Source organism: Schistocerca piceifrons, chromosome 2, assembly GCF_021461385.2.
Source record: "Schistocerca piceifrons isolate TAMUIC-IGC-003096 chromosome 2, iqSchPice1.1, whole genome shotgun sequence".
In the NCBI taxonomy this organism is placed as follows: Eukaryota; Metazoa; Arthropoda; class Insecta; order Orthoptera; family Acrididae; genus Schistocerca; species Schistocerca piceifrons.
The window spans coordinates 935,595,286-935,614,438 of NC_060139.1; the positions used below are offsets into that span (position 1 = coordinate 935,595,286).

The 19,153-nt window shown below is 38.0% G+C and overlaps 2 protein-coding genes across 3 annotated transcripts in view; both read left to right on the forward strand.

The window, feature by feature from the left end:
• The first annotated feature begins 6,180 nt into the window (after positions 1–6,180).
• Positions 6,181–19,153, forward strand: part of LOC124776444 (GPALPP motifs-containing protein 1) — a 73,126-nt gene continuing 60,153 nt past the window's right edge. Inside the window, exons 1-2 of one of the 2 annotated variants that reach the window (XM_047251445.1) lie at positions 6,181–6,476; positions 12,156–12,585. In XM_047251445.1, the coding sequence (XP_047107401.1) occupies positions 6,430–6,476; positions 12,156–12,585 (477 nt within the window). In that variant the 5' untranslated portion in view covers positions 6,181–6,429. Of the gene's footprint in view, positions 6,477–7,653; positions 7,814–12,155; positions 12,586–19,153 lie in introns of those variants that run through there. The other variant, XM_047251446.1, reaches the window with a different exon arrangement.
• LOC124776443 (phosphatidate cytidylyltransferase, mitochondrial) lies at positions 6,509–7,785 on the forward strand. Its single transcript, XM_047251444.1, has one exon. The coding sequence runs from the start codon at positions 6,601–6,603 to the stop codon at positions 7,642–7,644; it is 1,044 nt and encodes a 347-aa protein (XP_047107400.1). The 5' UTR covers positions 6,509–6,600; the 3' UTR covers positions 7,645–7,785.

Sequence of the window (19,153 nt, forward strand, 5' to 3'; positions counted from 1 at the left end):
GTGTATACCTCTTAGGGTCCTTAGGAAACCTAAGAAAGACAGATGGGTCTTCTTCTTGTATTTGTGCTACAGACACTCCTGTCTGTAAAAAAACCATTGTAGAAACCAAAATAAACAACTACTATTCGCTTTCGCTGAAACGATGGCGCCGAACTCAACAGTTTTACTTACTGGATGCTTGGCGCGCTGCTGGCGCAGTAGGCAACAGAATAGAGGCGAAGTGTCGCGAACATTATGTTAGACCGTGGTACAACATATTTGCCATAGTTGAAGTCCTTAAGGGAATTGTCTGCCAGAGATCTCTCACGTGTGATCTCAGTCGACAGCCAGCGATATTGTTTATTGTCACGGAGTACCCGCAAACATATAAATGCCGCGTCCACACGCTTGCCAAACCCTGAAAAGCCATCACAAATTCAAACTTGTGGACAGGGCGTTTGGCTTGACGTGCGTAGGCTTGTTAGCGCTTGTGGCCGATCCGGTGGAGTGTCGGTTTTTTGGTACAAATCAAAGGAGGGTTGCAGCGAGCGCTTGCAACGCGTTCACACGTTTGTTGTGGAATTAGTATTGTTTGTGCACTGGCGGCGGACAGAAGTGCGTTCCTCTTTGTATAGAAGTAGGCTACAGCACAGAATATGAATACCGGTAACTGGTCCAATGAGGAAATATTACAATTCATCGAATGTTATCAAGCAGAACCCTGCATTTGGGACCCGAGGAATAAAGACCATAAAGATAAAAAAAAATTGGCTGATGCCTGGAGTCATCTCAGTGAAGTTTTAAATAAACCAGTCAAGGAGATTAAAAACTGTGGTGAGCGTACTGTAAGACCTTCTACACACACACCATCAGATTATTTGACTTTTAACTCTAATGAAGCAGGCATGTCTAGTGGTCTTATCGTGGCGTGTTTATCTTCTGCCGTTAGGTCAGACGATGGAAATGCCACTTGCACACTGAGAGTAGCAGATTGACGGTGACCAACTTTAAACAGAACTTGATTTATTTTCACACATATTTATTAAAATAATACCAAGTATAAAAATTACTTAACTTTGTTCTGGATGCTATTTACAATTGACAAAATGAAGTTCCTTTGGTATTGGTATGTTAATCTTATTCTCACATATATCTCTGATACTGGACAAAAGTGTTTATACATTTATCGTCATGGCTATATACAGGAATATGGTAATCTTATTGGGCGCAGACTGAAACTTGACTATAGACTGGTACAGACAAATGTAGTACTCGTACAGACTGTTGCAGACAAATGCAGAATGGTGCAGACAAATGCAGACTGACCAATCGGAGGTCTGTACATTTGTTATAATACCTTGCGCGTTCATGTATCACTGTGCGAGTGTGATCAGCGAGGAGAAAAGGTTCTATGTTAGCAGCAATCTCATTGGCTGCGTTACATATTAATACGCGGATCGGTGGAAGCAGAATTTGGTCCGTCTCTGTGGCAGCGCCATCTCGTAGTGCGGAGACGGACGAGCGCTGCGCCTGCTCTGTTGTGCTTAGCGGGGCGCGCTCTAGTGGGAAAGTTGTGTATGCGCTGACTACACAGAACTCTGTAAACAACAAAAACAAAATAGGAAGTTCTTATGGTCACATTTTGTAAACATTTAAAGAAGAAACAAGATTCTATTCGTTCTGGCTCAGGTACAAATTTATTTATTTATTAATATTTACTGGATATATGCAATAAACTAGATAAATAGATGATTGGAACAAAGTGTCTATTTTTCAAAGTTCTATATTTATTTTTACTAAAATAGTTGTGTTATTAACAAAATAAGTATGTATATGACGTAAATAATAAGTAATAATAATTTTCCCCCAGGAGTCGAAGATATTAACAAACCAGTTTGGTTTGCATACCAGCTTATGGAATCATTTCTTCTGCCAAAATATACCAACAAGATTGGTTTGAACTCAGGTACGGTAAGCAAAAACACTTCAGTATTTTCGAATCTATCAATTTTGATTTTTACACTTTCTATAATATGAAGTACATGCTCTAAAATTAAGAAGTCAGAACTCCTCATGAAGCATTCGTACTCCTACAAAAGTATGAAGTAAATTCGTCCCTAACCTTGACGGCATTTAGTGGTGATCTTCAAAGTACTGGTAGCAAATTTTGTATTGCATTATATTCTTTTATATTCTGCCACGCACCAGATGTTGTCAGATTCCCATTACTATCCCATACATCCAAAGTTCCAGGGGGAATACATCTTTCTGCAGAAGATCTACTTTTTCTGAGTAAGTTATGTAGTAGCACACAGGTCATAATAATTTCTTTCAAAGTTTCGAGATCTAAATTAATAGGTCTTCGAAAAATTCTCAACACTGAAGTTAAAATGCCAGAAGTATTCTCCACTACAACCCAGGTTCTAGACAACTGTTCGATAAATATTCTTTTTGGCAATCTAGGGTAAGGCTTCATAACATGCGTACTGAGCGCAAAGGCACCATCTGCTAAAATACGTACGGCACGTTTATGTTATTATTCGATCCAGGAAGTGGGCATGATGTGGGGAAGTTCATTTCGTTTCTGCAGATTCTTTGCCATAATAATGAATTGTTAAAAACACCACCATCGCTAATCCTCCCTTGACATCTTATGTCAACAAATATAAAGTTATAATTGCTATCGACTAATGCCAAAAGCACTATACTGAAAGTTTTCTTGTAGTTGAAATATTCAGTTCCACTATGAGGCGGACACTCGATAACTATATGTTTGCCATCCAACGATCCCACACAATGTGGGAATTTACTGCTGTATCCCCTTTCTAAATTAATCCAATCTTCCGCTGTAGAGGGCATCTGAACAGATAAATGTTAAAATAATAATTAAAATCTGAAATAATTTTTTTGTACTGTAGAATTATTAATAAAATCTAATTTATGCAGCAATCAAGATCATCAGAAACAGCTGGCAAAGAAATGGTGGATGAATCCGAAAAGATAGAAAATTATAACAGCATGGTGGGTTCCTCAACTCCTGCGTCTACAGTTTCTTCACTATCTACAAGTAAATCTAAGGAGAAATCTCGTCGTTGCACTGCTTGGAATATAGTGGAACAGCAAATGGCCACAGCATTCAGTCAATTAACGAATGTACTTAGTCAACGTCCATCATGAGCAAATGCAGAAGTTGATGAATGTGATCTGTATGCTAAGCTATTAGCCAAAAAGATGCGGGAACTTCCTCAGGACGCCAGGAAATTAATGATGTATGAAATAGATGGTTTATTTATCAAAAGAATTAAACAGAGGTCATTTTCGTTGAAACACCATCCCCTCATAATTCATTTCAATATTCTAGACCATCATCAGTGTCAAGTGGATATATAATAGTACCAAACCACTCATGACGTGTTCTAACGTCTTTTTCTGAACCTTCTACTCCAGATCGTGACCCCTTCACTACCAATCCCATCTCCAATTTTGAAAGATCCTCCACTCCATTACCACCACCATCTCCTCCAAATAGAGATGATAACACAACTATTTACTCACCTGAATCCAACCCTTCAAAGCTCACCTCTACAATTACAGTAATACCAGTACTGGTATCTGATGAAATAACCGTGCCTCAGAGACAAAACATTATTAACGAAGCATTCCAGGTAGCTTACGAAGATTTTGAGCTATATGATACTAGTGCATAAGTAATAACAATTGTACAGAACGTTGATCACTATTTTTGTACACCTAGCTCTTCAAACTAGTAAAAAATATTTTAAAAATGTCAAACATTTTTCACATTACCTTTATTTCATCTTTCAGAACGTTGTTAATAGCTCTGCAGACTTCAGGTATAAGTTTTGATATTGCCTGGGTGGTTACTTTAAACAAATAGTGTAGACTTTTGTAACTGTCTCCAGATGCTAAATATCTTAGTGTTATTGTCAGACGATATTTAGCTGGTATAGCCACAGTCTAACATAATAGTCGCGACACTCACTGCTGTAAAAGTTGTTACCGTTTGACAGATGGAGCGACACTAGCGCTCCAAGCGGCGAGTAAGGTGAACATCAGACGCGTCGTAAGCATAATGTTTGTTTTGCATCCATTTTCTACGTAATTTACGAAAAATTTGAGTTTTTTTCTTGCCTCCAAGGGTTTGTGTAGTATCAGAAGGTATATATGTTTCTAAAAATGATTCTATAATAAGCGCAAGTATGGACAAAAACCATGAATCGAGTGGCAAGCTACAACACATTCGTGAAGCAACACTTGTGACGTTGTACAGAATTGCAGCTTACCTCGTCGATATGAAAAGAATATAAACACACAGATTCACACGTAAGAAGCACAGACATGTACCTCTACATGCAAAAGCGATCGACAGCTCATTTATCGTTCTGTAGGCCTACTGTGTTTGTCATTGTCGCCTGTTGCCACAAGTACGACCTTCATCTTTATATTATTCTAAGTGGGACAAGCAACTGCCAAATAGTGGGTGAAATATGTTGAAAACATTATAATGAGCTGATTACATTACATTTCACGCAAAACCAAATATCTGAATAATTTCAAACAACCTGTCAGTAAACAAGGTGCTAACAAAATAATGTCATCATACGAAGGAAGCAAGGAAAATTATGTGACTAACAACAGAAGTGAATGAAATACTTACCAAACATTACGATTTTGTAAGAAACGAATAACTGCACTTAATCTAACCACTTCATCGTCAAAGCAGGTCTGTGTTGACGATTCACACGAATCTGTCACTAATATACGGAGAGCTGAACTGGCTGCTTCTGTGCTGGCTACAGCTTCAGATGGATTGTCGAATCTTTGTGGCAGTTTCCTCTTCATCGTCAGTTGAGGTGGCTTATTTGGGATGTCAAACAGTGTGGGTACTGCATTCCACACGAGTTTTTTTGTCTGCGCTCATGAACTGGTTTTGTTCGAAATTTAGCCAACAAAACCTAATATTATTATACAGCTAAACTGGGTCTTTTCTCATAAGGTCCCCTCGTCTGCTATTAACTAGCCATTTTCTGCTCCTAAAAAGAAACATTAATCATTAATACACATGTAGTTGGCAAGTGAATCCTGACGATACAGTTTAGTAACATGAGGGTATATACCTCTCAGGATCCTTAGGAAACCTAAACAAAGACAGCTGTGGTGTCTTCTTCCTGTTGATGCTGCAATTTACTGAGCTACAAACGCTCCTGCTTGTAAAAACCATTGTAGAATTTAATATAAACAACCACTATTCGCTTTCACGATCACACCGAACTCACAGTTTAAGTTAGTGACCGCTTGGAGCGCTGCTGGCGCGGTAGGTGAAGTGTCGCGACTGTGGTATAGCTTCTCTGAAGTCTGTATTTTTCTTCGAAATCATAGGTGAAATTTCATTCAGCAAATACTCAAAATCAGCGCAGCTAATCATGGAGATGTTATCAAACTGTCCAGATGATTCACGAAGAAGCTCATTACATTTTTCTTCCATAAATTCTCTGCAATCACAAAATTGTAAATCAATAATTTTTTTATAGGCCTAATTATATTTAATGAAATACACATAAGAAACTATATAATGATCATAGATACATGAATGAAGCTATAATCTAATAATTTAACAATTACCTGTTACGGTTTCTACGAATTTTTAACATCCATCATCTTCTTTGCCGTATTTTTCGTTTTCTTTCCTCATTCTTTTTACTTGTATAATAAAGATAGGTTAAATCAAAGGTTATGGCCGGCACAAGCTCTATGTCCATCATGCTTGCTTCTCCAGAACAAACAAGCGCACTCGCGAGCGTGTGGATAGTTCCCCCAAAGGTAGCCAAGCGTTTGTAGAGGCTTGGAGTTAGCGGCAAGCGCCAAACGGGTGGACGCGGCACAATAGGTTGTAACCTTTTGTTGCATAGGGACTTTACGCTGTTTGAAAACTTGTTCGACACACACGTTCAACCAGTCAGTTTTTCCTAGAATCCTCTGCAGTGTGAATGATACATACCATAACGAAATGTATAAAACGTATATTCTGTTGTCACTAAGAATACCTTCAACGGGTGACACTATTTCTGTCAATTAAGTACAAAAGGTGTAAAAAGCACTATGTATAATTAAAGCCTTGAAAAACCACAACTGTCACAATTAGATTTTGCTGGGTGTTAATTTTAGTCGTTGGATTTTCGGAAAATACCCGTCATTGGAGAGGCATTGTGAAGCGGACTGGTGTACATGCTTGCATTTATTGGCGACTAGCAACTACTGATACACGCCACTTTCGCCCATGACTAGTCATGGCATAAAAGATGCTTTCATTGTAATTGTAAATGACTAGAGTTTCAATAATCGTTTGATTCAAAATTATCTCTTAGTTTACCGCGATCTTAAATAGATAAATTTATTTAACCGCGTATAATTATGTCGGTATGAGATTTTATGGGAATTAAACATTTCATAACTGAAGCAGTCAATAAAGAAGGCTGGTAAGTTTACACATATTTTGAGGTTATGTGTCAGTACGAAATATTTTCTTAACGCAGCGTGTTATTGTTCTGTACTGAATATTGAAATAATAATTATTTAGGTTTTCATATCTGCTCTCATAATATGATGGCTGTGAATTCTCTTGCGGGGCAACCATCCTTATATGCGAAAATCTTGGGGATGTTTCCACAGAACCTGTCGTTCGCATTTGCTTATGGTTCAGGCGTTATGAAGCAAAGTGGAGCCAGTCGCAAGTCAAAAAATATGATTGATCTTATTTTTGCTGTGGATAGTTCATCCCTTTGGCATGCAGAAAATATACGAAGAAACCCGAAACATTATTCTCATTTAAAGTGGTTCGGACACAATTTTGTCGCGAATTTCCAAGAACACTGGGGAGCTAGGGTGTATTTCAATACTTTAGTGCCAGTAGAAGGTGAAGATGTAGTGATAAAGTATGGTATTATATCTCGTCAAGCAATGGAAGCTGACTTGTTGGACTGGTGTGATTTGTATGTTGCAGGACGCCTCCATAAACCAGTTGTAATACTAAAACAAGCTACAAACTCCCATTTGCGCTCAGCATTGCATCAAAATCTGTACAGTGCTGTCCACGCTGCTTTACTCATTCTTCCAGAAACGTTTACGGAAACTGATTTTTATCGGTGTATTGCTGGATTGTCGTATTCTGGTGACTTTCGTATGACATTTGGGGAAGACAAGAATAAAGTTGTCAACATAGTTGCCCCGCAAGTGGAAGCTTTCAGGAGTCTTTATGCACCTGTTGTAAAATCCCTTCAAGATTACATGCACATGCCAGTTCTAATGGGTGAAGGCGAATGCTGTTGCCAGGATATTAGCCCAAGTGCCCGAATGTATCATCTTAATCAGCTTCCCAGAACGCCCCAAAGAGCAGTAGTGAGATTGTGGAATACTAGGGGTCCACGCCGCCTTCGTCAAGATACCGAAGATACTTTAAGAGCCATTTCTCATGACCCTGAATGTGGGAACGTAGTAGAAACATGCATACGGAACATTGTATGGAATTCCAGTGTAAAACAAAGTGTAAAGGGCATTGCTACAGCAGGTCTAATAAAATCCATCGTTTACAGTTGGAAAAAAATTAAAAAGATGTTGAAGGCAAGTTCTTGGAAGTCTAAGGATTAAAGATTAACGGTTGTCAAATATGTCGTACTTTGTTAACAAGGGCTGTAGGCAGTATAATTGTTACGTACAAGTTAAAGTGCTTGTAGTATTTTCAAATTGTATTATGAATTCAAGCCTAAACATTAAGCTACAAGATTACAGCTATGAAGTTCTTGCCAGTCATTGTCAGGTATGCTTCATCTAAAGATAATTACAATATTCTCTGAGCACACCATCATTCAATTTTTGTTACGTTGTTTATAAAATTTTCTGTAAGTATGTTGCTTTAAGTTAATGGAGTTTGTAGATAGCTTGTTAATCCATCTACTAATAATTTCTGTAACAGTAATGTGTAAAAGGTGGTGGGTAGAAATTACTAACTCATATCTGTATATCTTTTTCATTTTGTAAAATATATAAAACATTAGAAATGTTCAGAATGTAACCACATGTACAAATTAATTTGCAATGTGAGTGTAAAAGACTTGTGCCACGTCATTGCATCTATCGTACAAAATGACGCATGGAACATGTGACCAAGTAACTAGAGCCAAAACCACCCCAACGCAGATGATATGTGAGCAGTTGTGGGTTTACAACTAACTCCCAACAAACAGTTTACTCTCATAGAGACTCATATTACGCAATTTCAGATAAGCAAAAATTATCTGCAGGAATCAGAACCAGACCTTAATGGTCATAAACCAGTCAAAGCACTGTCTGTTTGGCGTGTTTCCCTTTTATTAAGTACCTCATTATTCTGATTTGTAGTAAAGTTGTTAGTGTATTTTGTTTTCCTCCATTCCCTTATACATGGAACTATCTTCTGTGGCAACAAAGCAGAAGTGTTTATTCAGGTAAACTGCGCAGGAAGAATATTGGGTGAAGAAGATAAAAATACATACAATAAATGCTTTCAAATAATTTGGAATTTGTGCACTCCACTTTGTTGTGATTGCTTATAATAGTATGATAATTGTCATTAAATGCTAGTTTTAGGCAAACAAAGTTCACAGGTGGTAGTAATAATATGAGTACAAACGAATACAGATTTTGTTTAAATTAAAGGTAACATGTTACACTGTAATAAATAAATATTACCACCCGCAAACCAGCACTAACATCAGTAATTCAGGTATACAAGCCGATGTGACAAGCAGAGGATGAATGGAGAAAGTAAATATATGAGGGTAGTGAATTGGTAATTTGATACATAAATGGAGATGAAAATCTAATTATCGTGGGGGATTGCAATGCAGTTGTAGGGGAGGGATTAGACAAAAGAGTAATGGAAGAATATGGGCCTGGTAGTACAAATGGGAGATTAGTAAGACAGTTCTGCAATAAATATTAGTGAGTAATAGCAAATATTCTGTTCAAGAATCACAAGAGGAGGCTGTGTTCACAAAAATGCCGGGAGATATTGGAAGATTCGAGTTGCATTATATCATGGTCAGGCAGAGATTCTGAAATCAGATATTGGATTATAAGGCTTACTCAGGAGCAGATATGGACTCAGATTACACTTTAGTAATGACGACGAATAGGCTCATGTTTAAGAGAACAGTTAGGAAGGATCAGTGTGCAAAAAAGAGGGATACAGAAGTACTAAGGAATGAAGAGGTATGCTTGAAATTCTCTGAGGCTATAGATACTGTGATAATGAATAGCTCTGTAAGTAATCCAGTTGAGGAATGGGCATTTGTAAAAGGGGCAATCATGGAAGTTGAAAGAAAAACGTAGGTAGAAAGAAGGTAACTACGAAGAAACCACAGTTAACAGAAGAAATACTTCATTGTTTGACTAATGAAGGAAGGACAAAAACTTTCAGGGAAATTAAAGAAATTGTTGTCTGAAGGACGGACTCAGCACATAGAAAAGTCAAAGCAACCTTTGGTGGAATGAAAAGCAAGGGTGGTAACCTTAAGACTGCAATGGGAAATCCACTGGTAAATGCAGAGGAGAGAGCAGATAGGTGGAAAGAGTAAACTGAAGGCCTCTATGAGGGTTAGTACTTATCTACTGATTTGATAGAAGAAGAAATAGGGAGCAGTCAACAGGGAAGAGATAAGGAATCTATTATTAGAACCAGAATTTAAAAGAGCTTTGGATGACTTATGATCTAATAAGGTAAAAGGAATGTAGACTATAACATTCCATCAAAATTTCTAAAATCATTGAGGGGAAGTGGGAACAGAACGAGTATTCATATTGGTGTGTAGAATTTGTGAGACTGGTAACAGCCCGGCCGATAACAATACAGTGCCAAGAGAGGCCCGTGCAAGCTAGGTGCAGCAGCCTCCTGTGCAGATGTGAGTTTTGTTGGTTTTCTAATGTGGCATGATCAACTGTGGATAAACAGACACATCGGGTGAGTCAACAAGGAATGGACCGAATTTCTGCTGAGAAAGGAGAAGAAGAAGATGATAGCTTATATCTTAACAGGAAGGGGAAAGATGCTTAACTGAAAATAAGGAGGTTGGGGAATGCCATCACTAAAGGTAGAATTCCTTTGATTACAGGTGTGAGAGGTAGGCCTTTTTTATATTGAATACCGTATTCAGACAAACTGCTGTAAAAGAGATCCAGATAAATGTAGTGTCACACACAAAAGAAACTAGAGTAAACTTACCATTATGCATTGGAGTATTAGAGGACTAAACAGAAATGGTAACAAACCTCTTATTTCATTGCATAGTCTAGTTTGTCAAAAAGAAGTTGATGTATTTGTCCAAACACCATGTAAATACAAGAATCCATATGTTAAACAGAGAGGACAACAAATTAGCAGACCACTTCTGTAGCCTTGAAAAAATTAGAGAAAATAGTGATTGTTTTACAGTATGTAAGAAAATAAAATAAATGTCAAATATGTCGCTTCTGCTTAGATCAACAATTGGAAACCTGCTTTTGGATTGCTGCTACTAGAGAAGTCATTTATAATTGTTATAGTATAAATAGTTGTACAAGAAATTAAAGTCATTATCATGTCATCTAGTGGTGAAAGTAAAGTAAATGACAGTCTGGGCTCTTGAAATATTATGAAAACTGTTTGATGATAGAAACAGTATCTGTTTTGCATTTTAAACTGTCAACATGTGAGTGGCTTGCCTCACATATTTTGGCTGCTTTCAAACTGACCATTTTTTCATCTGCGCTATTCAGTTTGGTTTGAAAGGAATCCTGTACACTACAACAGGTTCAAGAATTAGTAACAGCAGAGCTCTAGGTGTGGTAGGTACCATGCTGTCTGCAGGTTTTGAGGATTTTATCTGTGAAATGGGGATTCCAGCACTCTCTCATCAGAAATTAGGGAAAGAATGGAACAGTGAATGTTAGAGGCTGCAGCAGGGTGAATAAGGTACTCACATATATGCAAAATGCAGAAGTACGGAGTTCAAAATCACATTAAAAGTAAACAGAAAACATCCACTATCAGAAATAGTGCTACTAGTGGCTCAAGTACTGTAGTAGAGAAACTGTAAAATGAAATAAGTTAAAAAAGTAGGCTATTGTATGGAAGGAGCAAAGGTAAGGTAACCAACCTTTTAAATGAGGCATTGAGTGGTTGTTGGGTTTGTGAATATAACTGAAACCCAACAACCACTCAATGCCTCATTTAAAAGGTTGATTACCTTGTCTTTGCTCCTTCCATGAATAAAACTGAATTTAGCACCCGAAAACCTCAAACCACACACAATAAAACTGAAAATTTTGCTTAGCTTTAGATCAGAGTCCTCCTCCCAAACTAACTAATAAAACAAACGTGTCATATTACTGCCACATAAATGATGGATGAGAGACTCATGATATGAATGTTGTAAGATAGAACTATATCAGATCACTAGACCAGTGTTACGTTAAAACAAAGATAATCCAGTATGTGCGTATTGGGATTGGAGAAACTGAGAAAATGAAATTTATGCTGTTGTGTTGAGTGGAAAGTTGCACAAGATACTAAACCAAGAAAGAGAGGTTAAGATGGGATCTGACATATTATGTTGCTCTTTATATGTGAAGAAAGCACATTTGTTCCAAAAAGTTAATATCCATTCACCATTCCATGTACTTTGCTGGTAAATGTACACTGTACATTGCAGTTACTTAGCAGATACAAATAAATTTTGTGTTCTACAGCAAGAATTTATTGTCACAGGCCGAGCACCTGTCCTCATCAGTAGCAAGCAAAAGCATGATTACATGGTGGTGCTGTAGGGTTTTCAAGGGCGCATATTAAGAAAGTGATTGCAGTGTAACTGTTTTCACTGGTTAGCTTTTGGCCCTTGTTAATACCTTCAGTTTCTTAAGTAACTGAAGCCATTGGTTTATTCTTCAGTGCATTCATTTTTCTCTGTTTAACCGGGAGTGTGCGAATAAATAGGTTTTTACAAAATTGGTACTTCTGTATTTTGTTCATGCTGTGTAGCACAATGTGTAATATTTTGGTTTGGTTTTTCGTTTCATTTAATTTTTAATTACTATTTTCAAGTTCAGTTGAGTGTGGTAACTGTTGAATTGTTTGAATTCTGCAGGACACTGAGACAAAGAAACATGTCCAACTTCATTGGACCAGCACTGCCACCACATCTGAAGATTTCAAGGAAAAATTCAGATGACAAAAATGAGTGTAATGATGATGATGTCGTAACAGGTGATGTTTCTGATGAGGAGTACCGTGAGGATGCTCCAAGTGAGCAACCCGCAGTCTCGGAAGACATGTATGGTCCAGCATTACCACCTGGCTTCAAGCCTCGGGTGGTAGGTCCAGCTGCAATGGTTACCATTTCTATGGCAGAGCAGTCATCTACACCGCCTGATTCCATAAACAAGAGCTCAGATGATGAGGATGGTGATGTGGTAGGGCCAATGCCTGCCAGTGATATATCAGCCCAAGTTACACAGCAGTTACAACAGCAGCTAGAGAGCCGGGCTCACAGAATGAAGGAAAAACTTTCTGGCAAGGTTAGTGATAGCACTTTATTTTTGTATCAATTTTTATTTACAGAAAAGACAAAAATACTGGTTGCTCCACAAAAATAACTGCCCAAAAACATTTGGCCATTGTGATACAATGCCTACTAGAACCATTTAATATGAATAATATGTTATGTATTGCAAGTGAGTTTCTTAAGAACAGCTCAGAATAGATATGGTATAAATAAGTCTCTTATAAAACACCATATTGTCTAGTATGAGTTCTGGGATGGTTTCAGATCTTAAAGAATAGAATTTCGCAAAATAAACAGTGCTTTTGAAAAACTGTAATTATGTGCCACTAATCAATCACAGCTATTTGACTTTTTAAAAATTGTGTAGAAAATATTAACTAGGAAATGTATTCAGAGTTAGCATTTTTTGATGTAGAAAAATGACTTATTAGTGTGTGCTTTCATAAAGTGCAGAAAAGCAGTAATCAGAGTTAAATTGGTTCAAATACCACGTTGTTAAAAATCACAGTGCTGATGGCTGCTTCTCTGTAACCTGAAAACCTGATCACTCTTTCAGTTATAGAAAGACAATTTATTGTGATATCACGATGATGTTGCAGATTGACGTGTTTGGGTATAAAGTATTCCCAGGTTGAAAATCGCATCCATGGGACATAATTTGAATATAAGCAGACACACAGCCAGATGAAGTATGGAGCACCACGCAGTGTCTCAATTTTGCAACTTCTTCTTTTTTTTTTAAAAAAAGATAAAGAAAAGAGCTGTTTAAATCTATTACAGCTACAGTTACAATTTAGAGTAAAAACAGAAACAGGTTAATTGTGTAATTGACTGGTGAACACTTCTTTCTGCATATATAATAATTTTTTTCCTTTGTACACACTCTGGCATCATCTTGTAGTGTGTAGGTAGCATATTTTTGTTGAATCCTTAATATCAAAATCCTTGAGTTACACTGCATAGGCAATTTAGGGTGTAATGTGTACATCTGGGCAACTGAAGAATGTGTTAGATGGCTTAAAAGTCAGAAGTAAAAGTATCTTAAGAAAGGAAGGGAAATTTTTTATTGGTCGTGATATTGATGTAATTTTAACTCTTGAATTGCTGCTTCTGTAGATCATTGTTTAAAGTATGTAAAACACATTTGTTATACACATTGGTCATTGATCAACCAGAATTGTTTTCACTCTTTTGGCATTGTCCCTTAAACATCTTTTCAAGAACCTTTGAGTACCGTATTTACTCGAATCTAAGCCGCACCTGTGAAATGAAACTCGAAATCAAGGGAAAAAAATTTTCCCGAATCTAAGCCGCACCTGAAATTTGAGACTCAAAAGTCAATGGGAGAGAAAAGTTTTGGACCGCACCTCCAAATCAAAACAAAGTTGGTCCATTGTAACATGAGACATAATTTAGGTCAAATGGATGAAGCTACAGCTACAGTAGTTTGGTTCGAGTCGTAAGCTTAACAGTTAAGCTTTACTAAGTAGCCATTGCTATTGTTAGGCACTCCGTCTGTATTTATACAGGTAACCTTCCTTTTTCACATGCTTCGTCTGGTTTGAATCGATTGCTTATTTTGCTTTGATCTGATAAATGCCATTCTCTTTGTTATTGGTGTTTGTCACTCTAAGCTGAAAATGCATTGTTGTACTGTGTCATGCATTTTTTGTCGCACTCTGATAATGAGTGTTTATGACCTGTCGCCGCTCGCGGCATGACTTGCTTTTGTGCAGGCTACCGCGGCTTACAATTTAAAAAAAGAGAGGAATTGTCTCATAAGCAAAACAATGGCAAGAGACTGCTATTTGTTGTTACTTACACTGCTGCTTTCTTTGATAATGATCAGCAAGAACCAAATAATAGACTGCGTATGATAGATGTTCTGAACGAGAGTTTAGTGAAAATTTTTCTCTGTTTGAAAATCTTTGCAGACGCCTCTTTAGTACATTACATTCTCCTCTTTAGTACATTACATTCTGCACAGAAATTAGAGTCATCTTAGATTTAAAAATCTAGTTAGTTGCCTTGCTTCATTTCTGACTGTATTACTATTCACCATAAGAATAATACGAATATAAACATGACATGATATGTATATTCTTCGGCATTTGCTGTTGTCTCACTCTAGTTTCGTAGTTTATTAGGCAGACAGGATTTAAACGAGATAGCAGCAAACACAAAAGAATACATGGTATAATGTTTACATTATTCTACCTTTTATTTTAATTTATTTACTGACGCAGAGGTTTTGGCGCCAGTATTTATCTTTGTGACTGCAAGCATGCCTGTGTACTGCTATATATATTCGACAGCAGAAGTCAGTTGTGGTGGCACCTACCATTTTTCAGAACTTCCGCTTGCTTTGCACTAGATTCTAAGCCGCAGGCGGTTTTTTGGATTACAAAAACGAGAACAAAAGTATGGCTTCGATTCGAGTAAATACGGTAAGATGCTGTTGTGGGCCTAAGACACAACTTCAAAACCTGCCCTATCATCCTGGTTTAACTTCTACAGTTTGGCCAAATCATACCAAACCATTGTCAGGATGGTTTATTCATCAGGGACAAAGCTGATCCATCCTTGTAGTCATTCTCCATACGAGGCAGTCTAAAGAAATCCAGTCTGTGCTGTTAGGAGGCCACAAGTCTATGGATCAAACCACTTACACATTATCTCGAAGCAATATTTGAGACAAAAGCATCTGTGCTAGAGTGTAACTATGGTGAGGAAGTGTAACTTTTTAAGTGGCCATTATTTCTGTTCAGCGCTGCCCTACCATCATAATTGGTAGGTAAATTAATCTTTCCCGATGATCCCTCCCATCCCCCACCCTCCATTTTTAAATTAGTAGATGACATGTTAAATGTTGTGGGAAAGTTCTTGGAGAATTTAAATAATTTAGGATTAAAGGAGGCCACTTGCCAAAAGTACGAAGGTCACTCCAAAAGAAATGCACACTATTTTTTTTTTTTAAATCCATCTTTTATTCTACATGTTTGAAAGTTTTACAGTGTGTAGATACATCCTTTAGGAACAATATTTTCATTTCTACACGTAATTTCCATCCCTCTCAACTGCCTTATGCCATCTTGGAACCAGCGCCTATATACCCGCACGGTAAAATTCTGGACCAACCTGTTGGAGCCACTGTTTGGCAGCATGCACAAGCGAGTCATCATCTTCAAACCTTGTTCCACGAAGAGAGTCTTTCAGTTTCCCAAAGAGATGATAGTCACATGGAGCCGAGTCAGGACTGTAAGGCGGGTGTTTCAGTGTTGTCTGTCCGAGTTCTGTGGTAGCTTCCATGGTTTTTTGACTGACATGTGGATGTGCATTGTTGTGCAACAGCAAAACTTTCTGCTTTTGCCGATGTGGTTGAACATGACTCAGTCGAGCTTGAAGTTTCTTCAGTGTCACCACATATGCATCAGAATTTGTGGTGGTTCCACTTGGCATGATGTCCACAAGCAAGAGTCCTTCGGAATCGAAAAACACTGTAGCTATAACTTTTCCAGCAGAAGGTGTGGTTTTGAATTTTTTTTTTCTTGGATGAATTTGCATAATGCCGCTCCATTGATTGCCCCTTCATCTCTGGTGAAAAATGATGGAGCCATGTTTCATCACCTGTCACAATTCTTCCCAGATATTCATCTTCATCATTCTCGTACTGTTCCAAAAGTTCACGGCATACTGTTTTTCTTGTTTCTTTGTGAGCCACTGTCAACATACTGGGAACCCAACTGGCATAAACCTTTTTTAATGCCAACACTTTCAGTATTCTGCAAACACTTCCTTCCCCTATCCCAACGTAGCGTGACAATTCGTTCACTGTGATGCGTCTGTCAGCAGTCACCAATTCGTTAATTCTCTGCACATTGTCTGAAGTGTGTGCAGTATGAGGCCTGCCGCTGCGAGGACAATCCTCAATATAGCCGTACCCGCTTTCATCACGTAACCTGCTTGCCCACCGACTAACTGTACTGCGATCGACAGCAGCATCTGCATACACCTTTTTCAACCTCTTGTGGATGTTTCCCACTGTCTCACTTTCACAGCACAGGAATTCTATGACAGCATATTGCTTCTGATGAATGTCAAGTGTAGCAGCCATCCTGAAGACATGCTGTGATGGCGCCACTCACGGGAACAGGTTGAACTAAGTTTGAAAACAAGCGGGAAGGATGTATCTACACACTGTAAAACTTTCACACATGCAGAATGAAAACCGTATGTTTACAAAAATAGTGATCCTCGTAGAAGCATCGAGTTTTCGATAGGCACACATGGAAGAAAGAAAATTTCCTAGCTTTCAAAGCTATCTTATGATGGGATAGAGTGAAACACACACACACACACACACACACACACACACACACACACACACACACACACACACACACAGACTTAATCAGTAGCACCTATACCCTCAAAAAAATCTTGTATTCACCTGTATTTGTCTGTTTAATGTGAGTCTTCTTCTTGGTACAGGTATCCTTATTAGTTGTACTGCTATAATAAAACCTAAATTTTGCATATTTTAACACTATAATCTTAAAACCACAGTGACATCTCACATTGTTAGCTACTTGAGACTAGTGCAGAATCTCAAAAAGCTCCTGGACAAATAAGCATCAAAAACAAAGTGTGGATTATGGGTTGATGAAATGTATTAAGTGATCCGGCATGTTAGTAGATGACACACTAGCAAGTAGTGCAAACATGCAATGAACACGAAGAAAGGGACACACTGGTTTCCTAATAATGTGACTTTTAGGTTTAAAATAAATTATTAACTTCGATGTCTGGGTTGAGTATTCAATTAAAAGTAGTTGGTCATTGTCTCAAAAGGTGGTTTGAAGTCCCAAGTTTTTTGCTAGATATGGTTTTGGTTGCAAAACGTTGCCCCACAGCATATTAGACAAGCTTTTACATGATTTTGTCAAACTCCTATACCATCTTAGGTAGAAGTTAATATTGAATGCAAAAGGAAATTCTAAGGTTGAAGAAGTATCAAGGCCCAGTATATTGATCTGCTTATCAGAACTCGACAATGACTTGAAGCTGTGTGTGGTGCTGAGAGCAAAGAGTAATGGAATTTTGAGAATTTATAAAAATTATCAACAATATGTTGTGAAGCACGGAATATGTTATAAAATGAAGATGCTAACTATTTCTACAGAGAGAATTTTGGTGATAGTATTTTTTACAGTATATCTCCTGCTTCTCAAAAAAGTTGTATTTTGTACACTGTGGAGTATATACTTTTATCAAATCATTTCTTCCCCTCTCTTTTACAACACTTTATTTTAGTTTGAGTGAAATCAGCACGATGTCGCATCTAGAGTGTGGTTTCTGCAAGGGTTGCGTGGCAGGTGTTATTGCTGCAGGGAATTCAGTTGACTTAGGGAAGTGAGAGGGAGGCTGAGATCATCTGACTAAAATTCCCTGGCGTGGATACATATGATCAAAGGATGATGAGGATAACAAGCACGTCAGAAGATATTATTAACTTCTAAGTTTATTATGAATCTCAAGTTACGAAATGACTTTCTAGCTGAGGTGCTTCCACACTACAGTCAAATCTTTATGCACAGACAGTGAGTGTTTATCATCATTATGTCTGCTTACTGAAACTCTCATACATATTCTAAGGTCAGGAGAGCCCTCACAGCTATCTAACTTCTTCCCAGCAATTTCACTGTAACACACTGGCTGCCTCCATCTGAGACTGCTTCTCACCTCTAACTCATACTGTATACCGACTTTTCTTTCCGTACATCTCTTGTCCAATCTTGCAACTCCAGTGACTGGCTAAATGTTTGTAACTTCCTCTTGGACCCTGCATCCTCTAGTTTCATTTGCCTTCCCCATCGCTCTCACAAGATCCTGACATGAAATAAGGCTTTACATTGCCTTATTGGCTGCCCTCGTGCTTTATCCTTCAGCTGTCTTTCAGAGGCTGAAGGGAGGGGATGAGAAACCATTCCCTATAAGGTAAAGAACTGTCATAAGCCTTTCGTTGGCTTCTTATGACATAGCATCTGTCCCAAGACAAGCTCTCTGTCTGTCTCTCCAGTAGCTTCTGCTCTCTCTCTCTCTCTCTCTCTCTCTCTCTCTCTCTCTCTGTTCTAGCCGTTTGTTTCTAAGGTCCTGCACTCTGTTGCATTACTTATTTCTTATTGTATAAGGATTACCTTCATTAATGCTGTTCCCTTATTTACTCTGTTATTGTATAAGGATTGCCTTCATAAATCCTGTCATATAACTTATTATATTATATCTAGCCCTTGCTTCATTAACTAAGTCTCTTAACTTACTTCACAGGATTCTCTCATCCTCGCCCTCTGGCCTCCACCAACAGGTTTCTCATCCTATGTGTGTCTGCTTCTGCTGTGTCCCAGCTCTGTCTTTACTTTCAATATTATTTTTCTAGTTAATTTCAGTATTGTTACTGGAACTTCTCTTTATCACTGAGGACACAACAGTGGGATGGACTATTGTTAGGCCTACAGTTGGCACTTTTACTTCTATATGTAGATGAGTGTTTCCCAAATTGTGTTCTGCAGGAAGTTAATAAG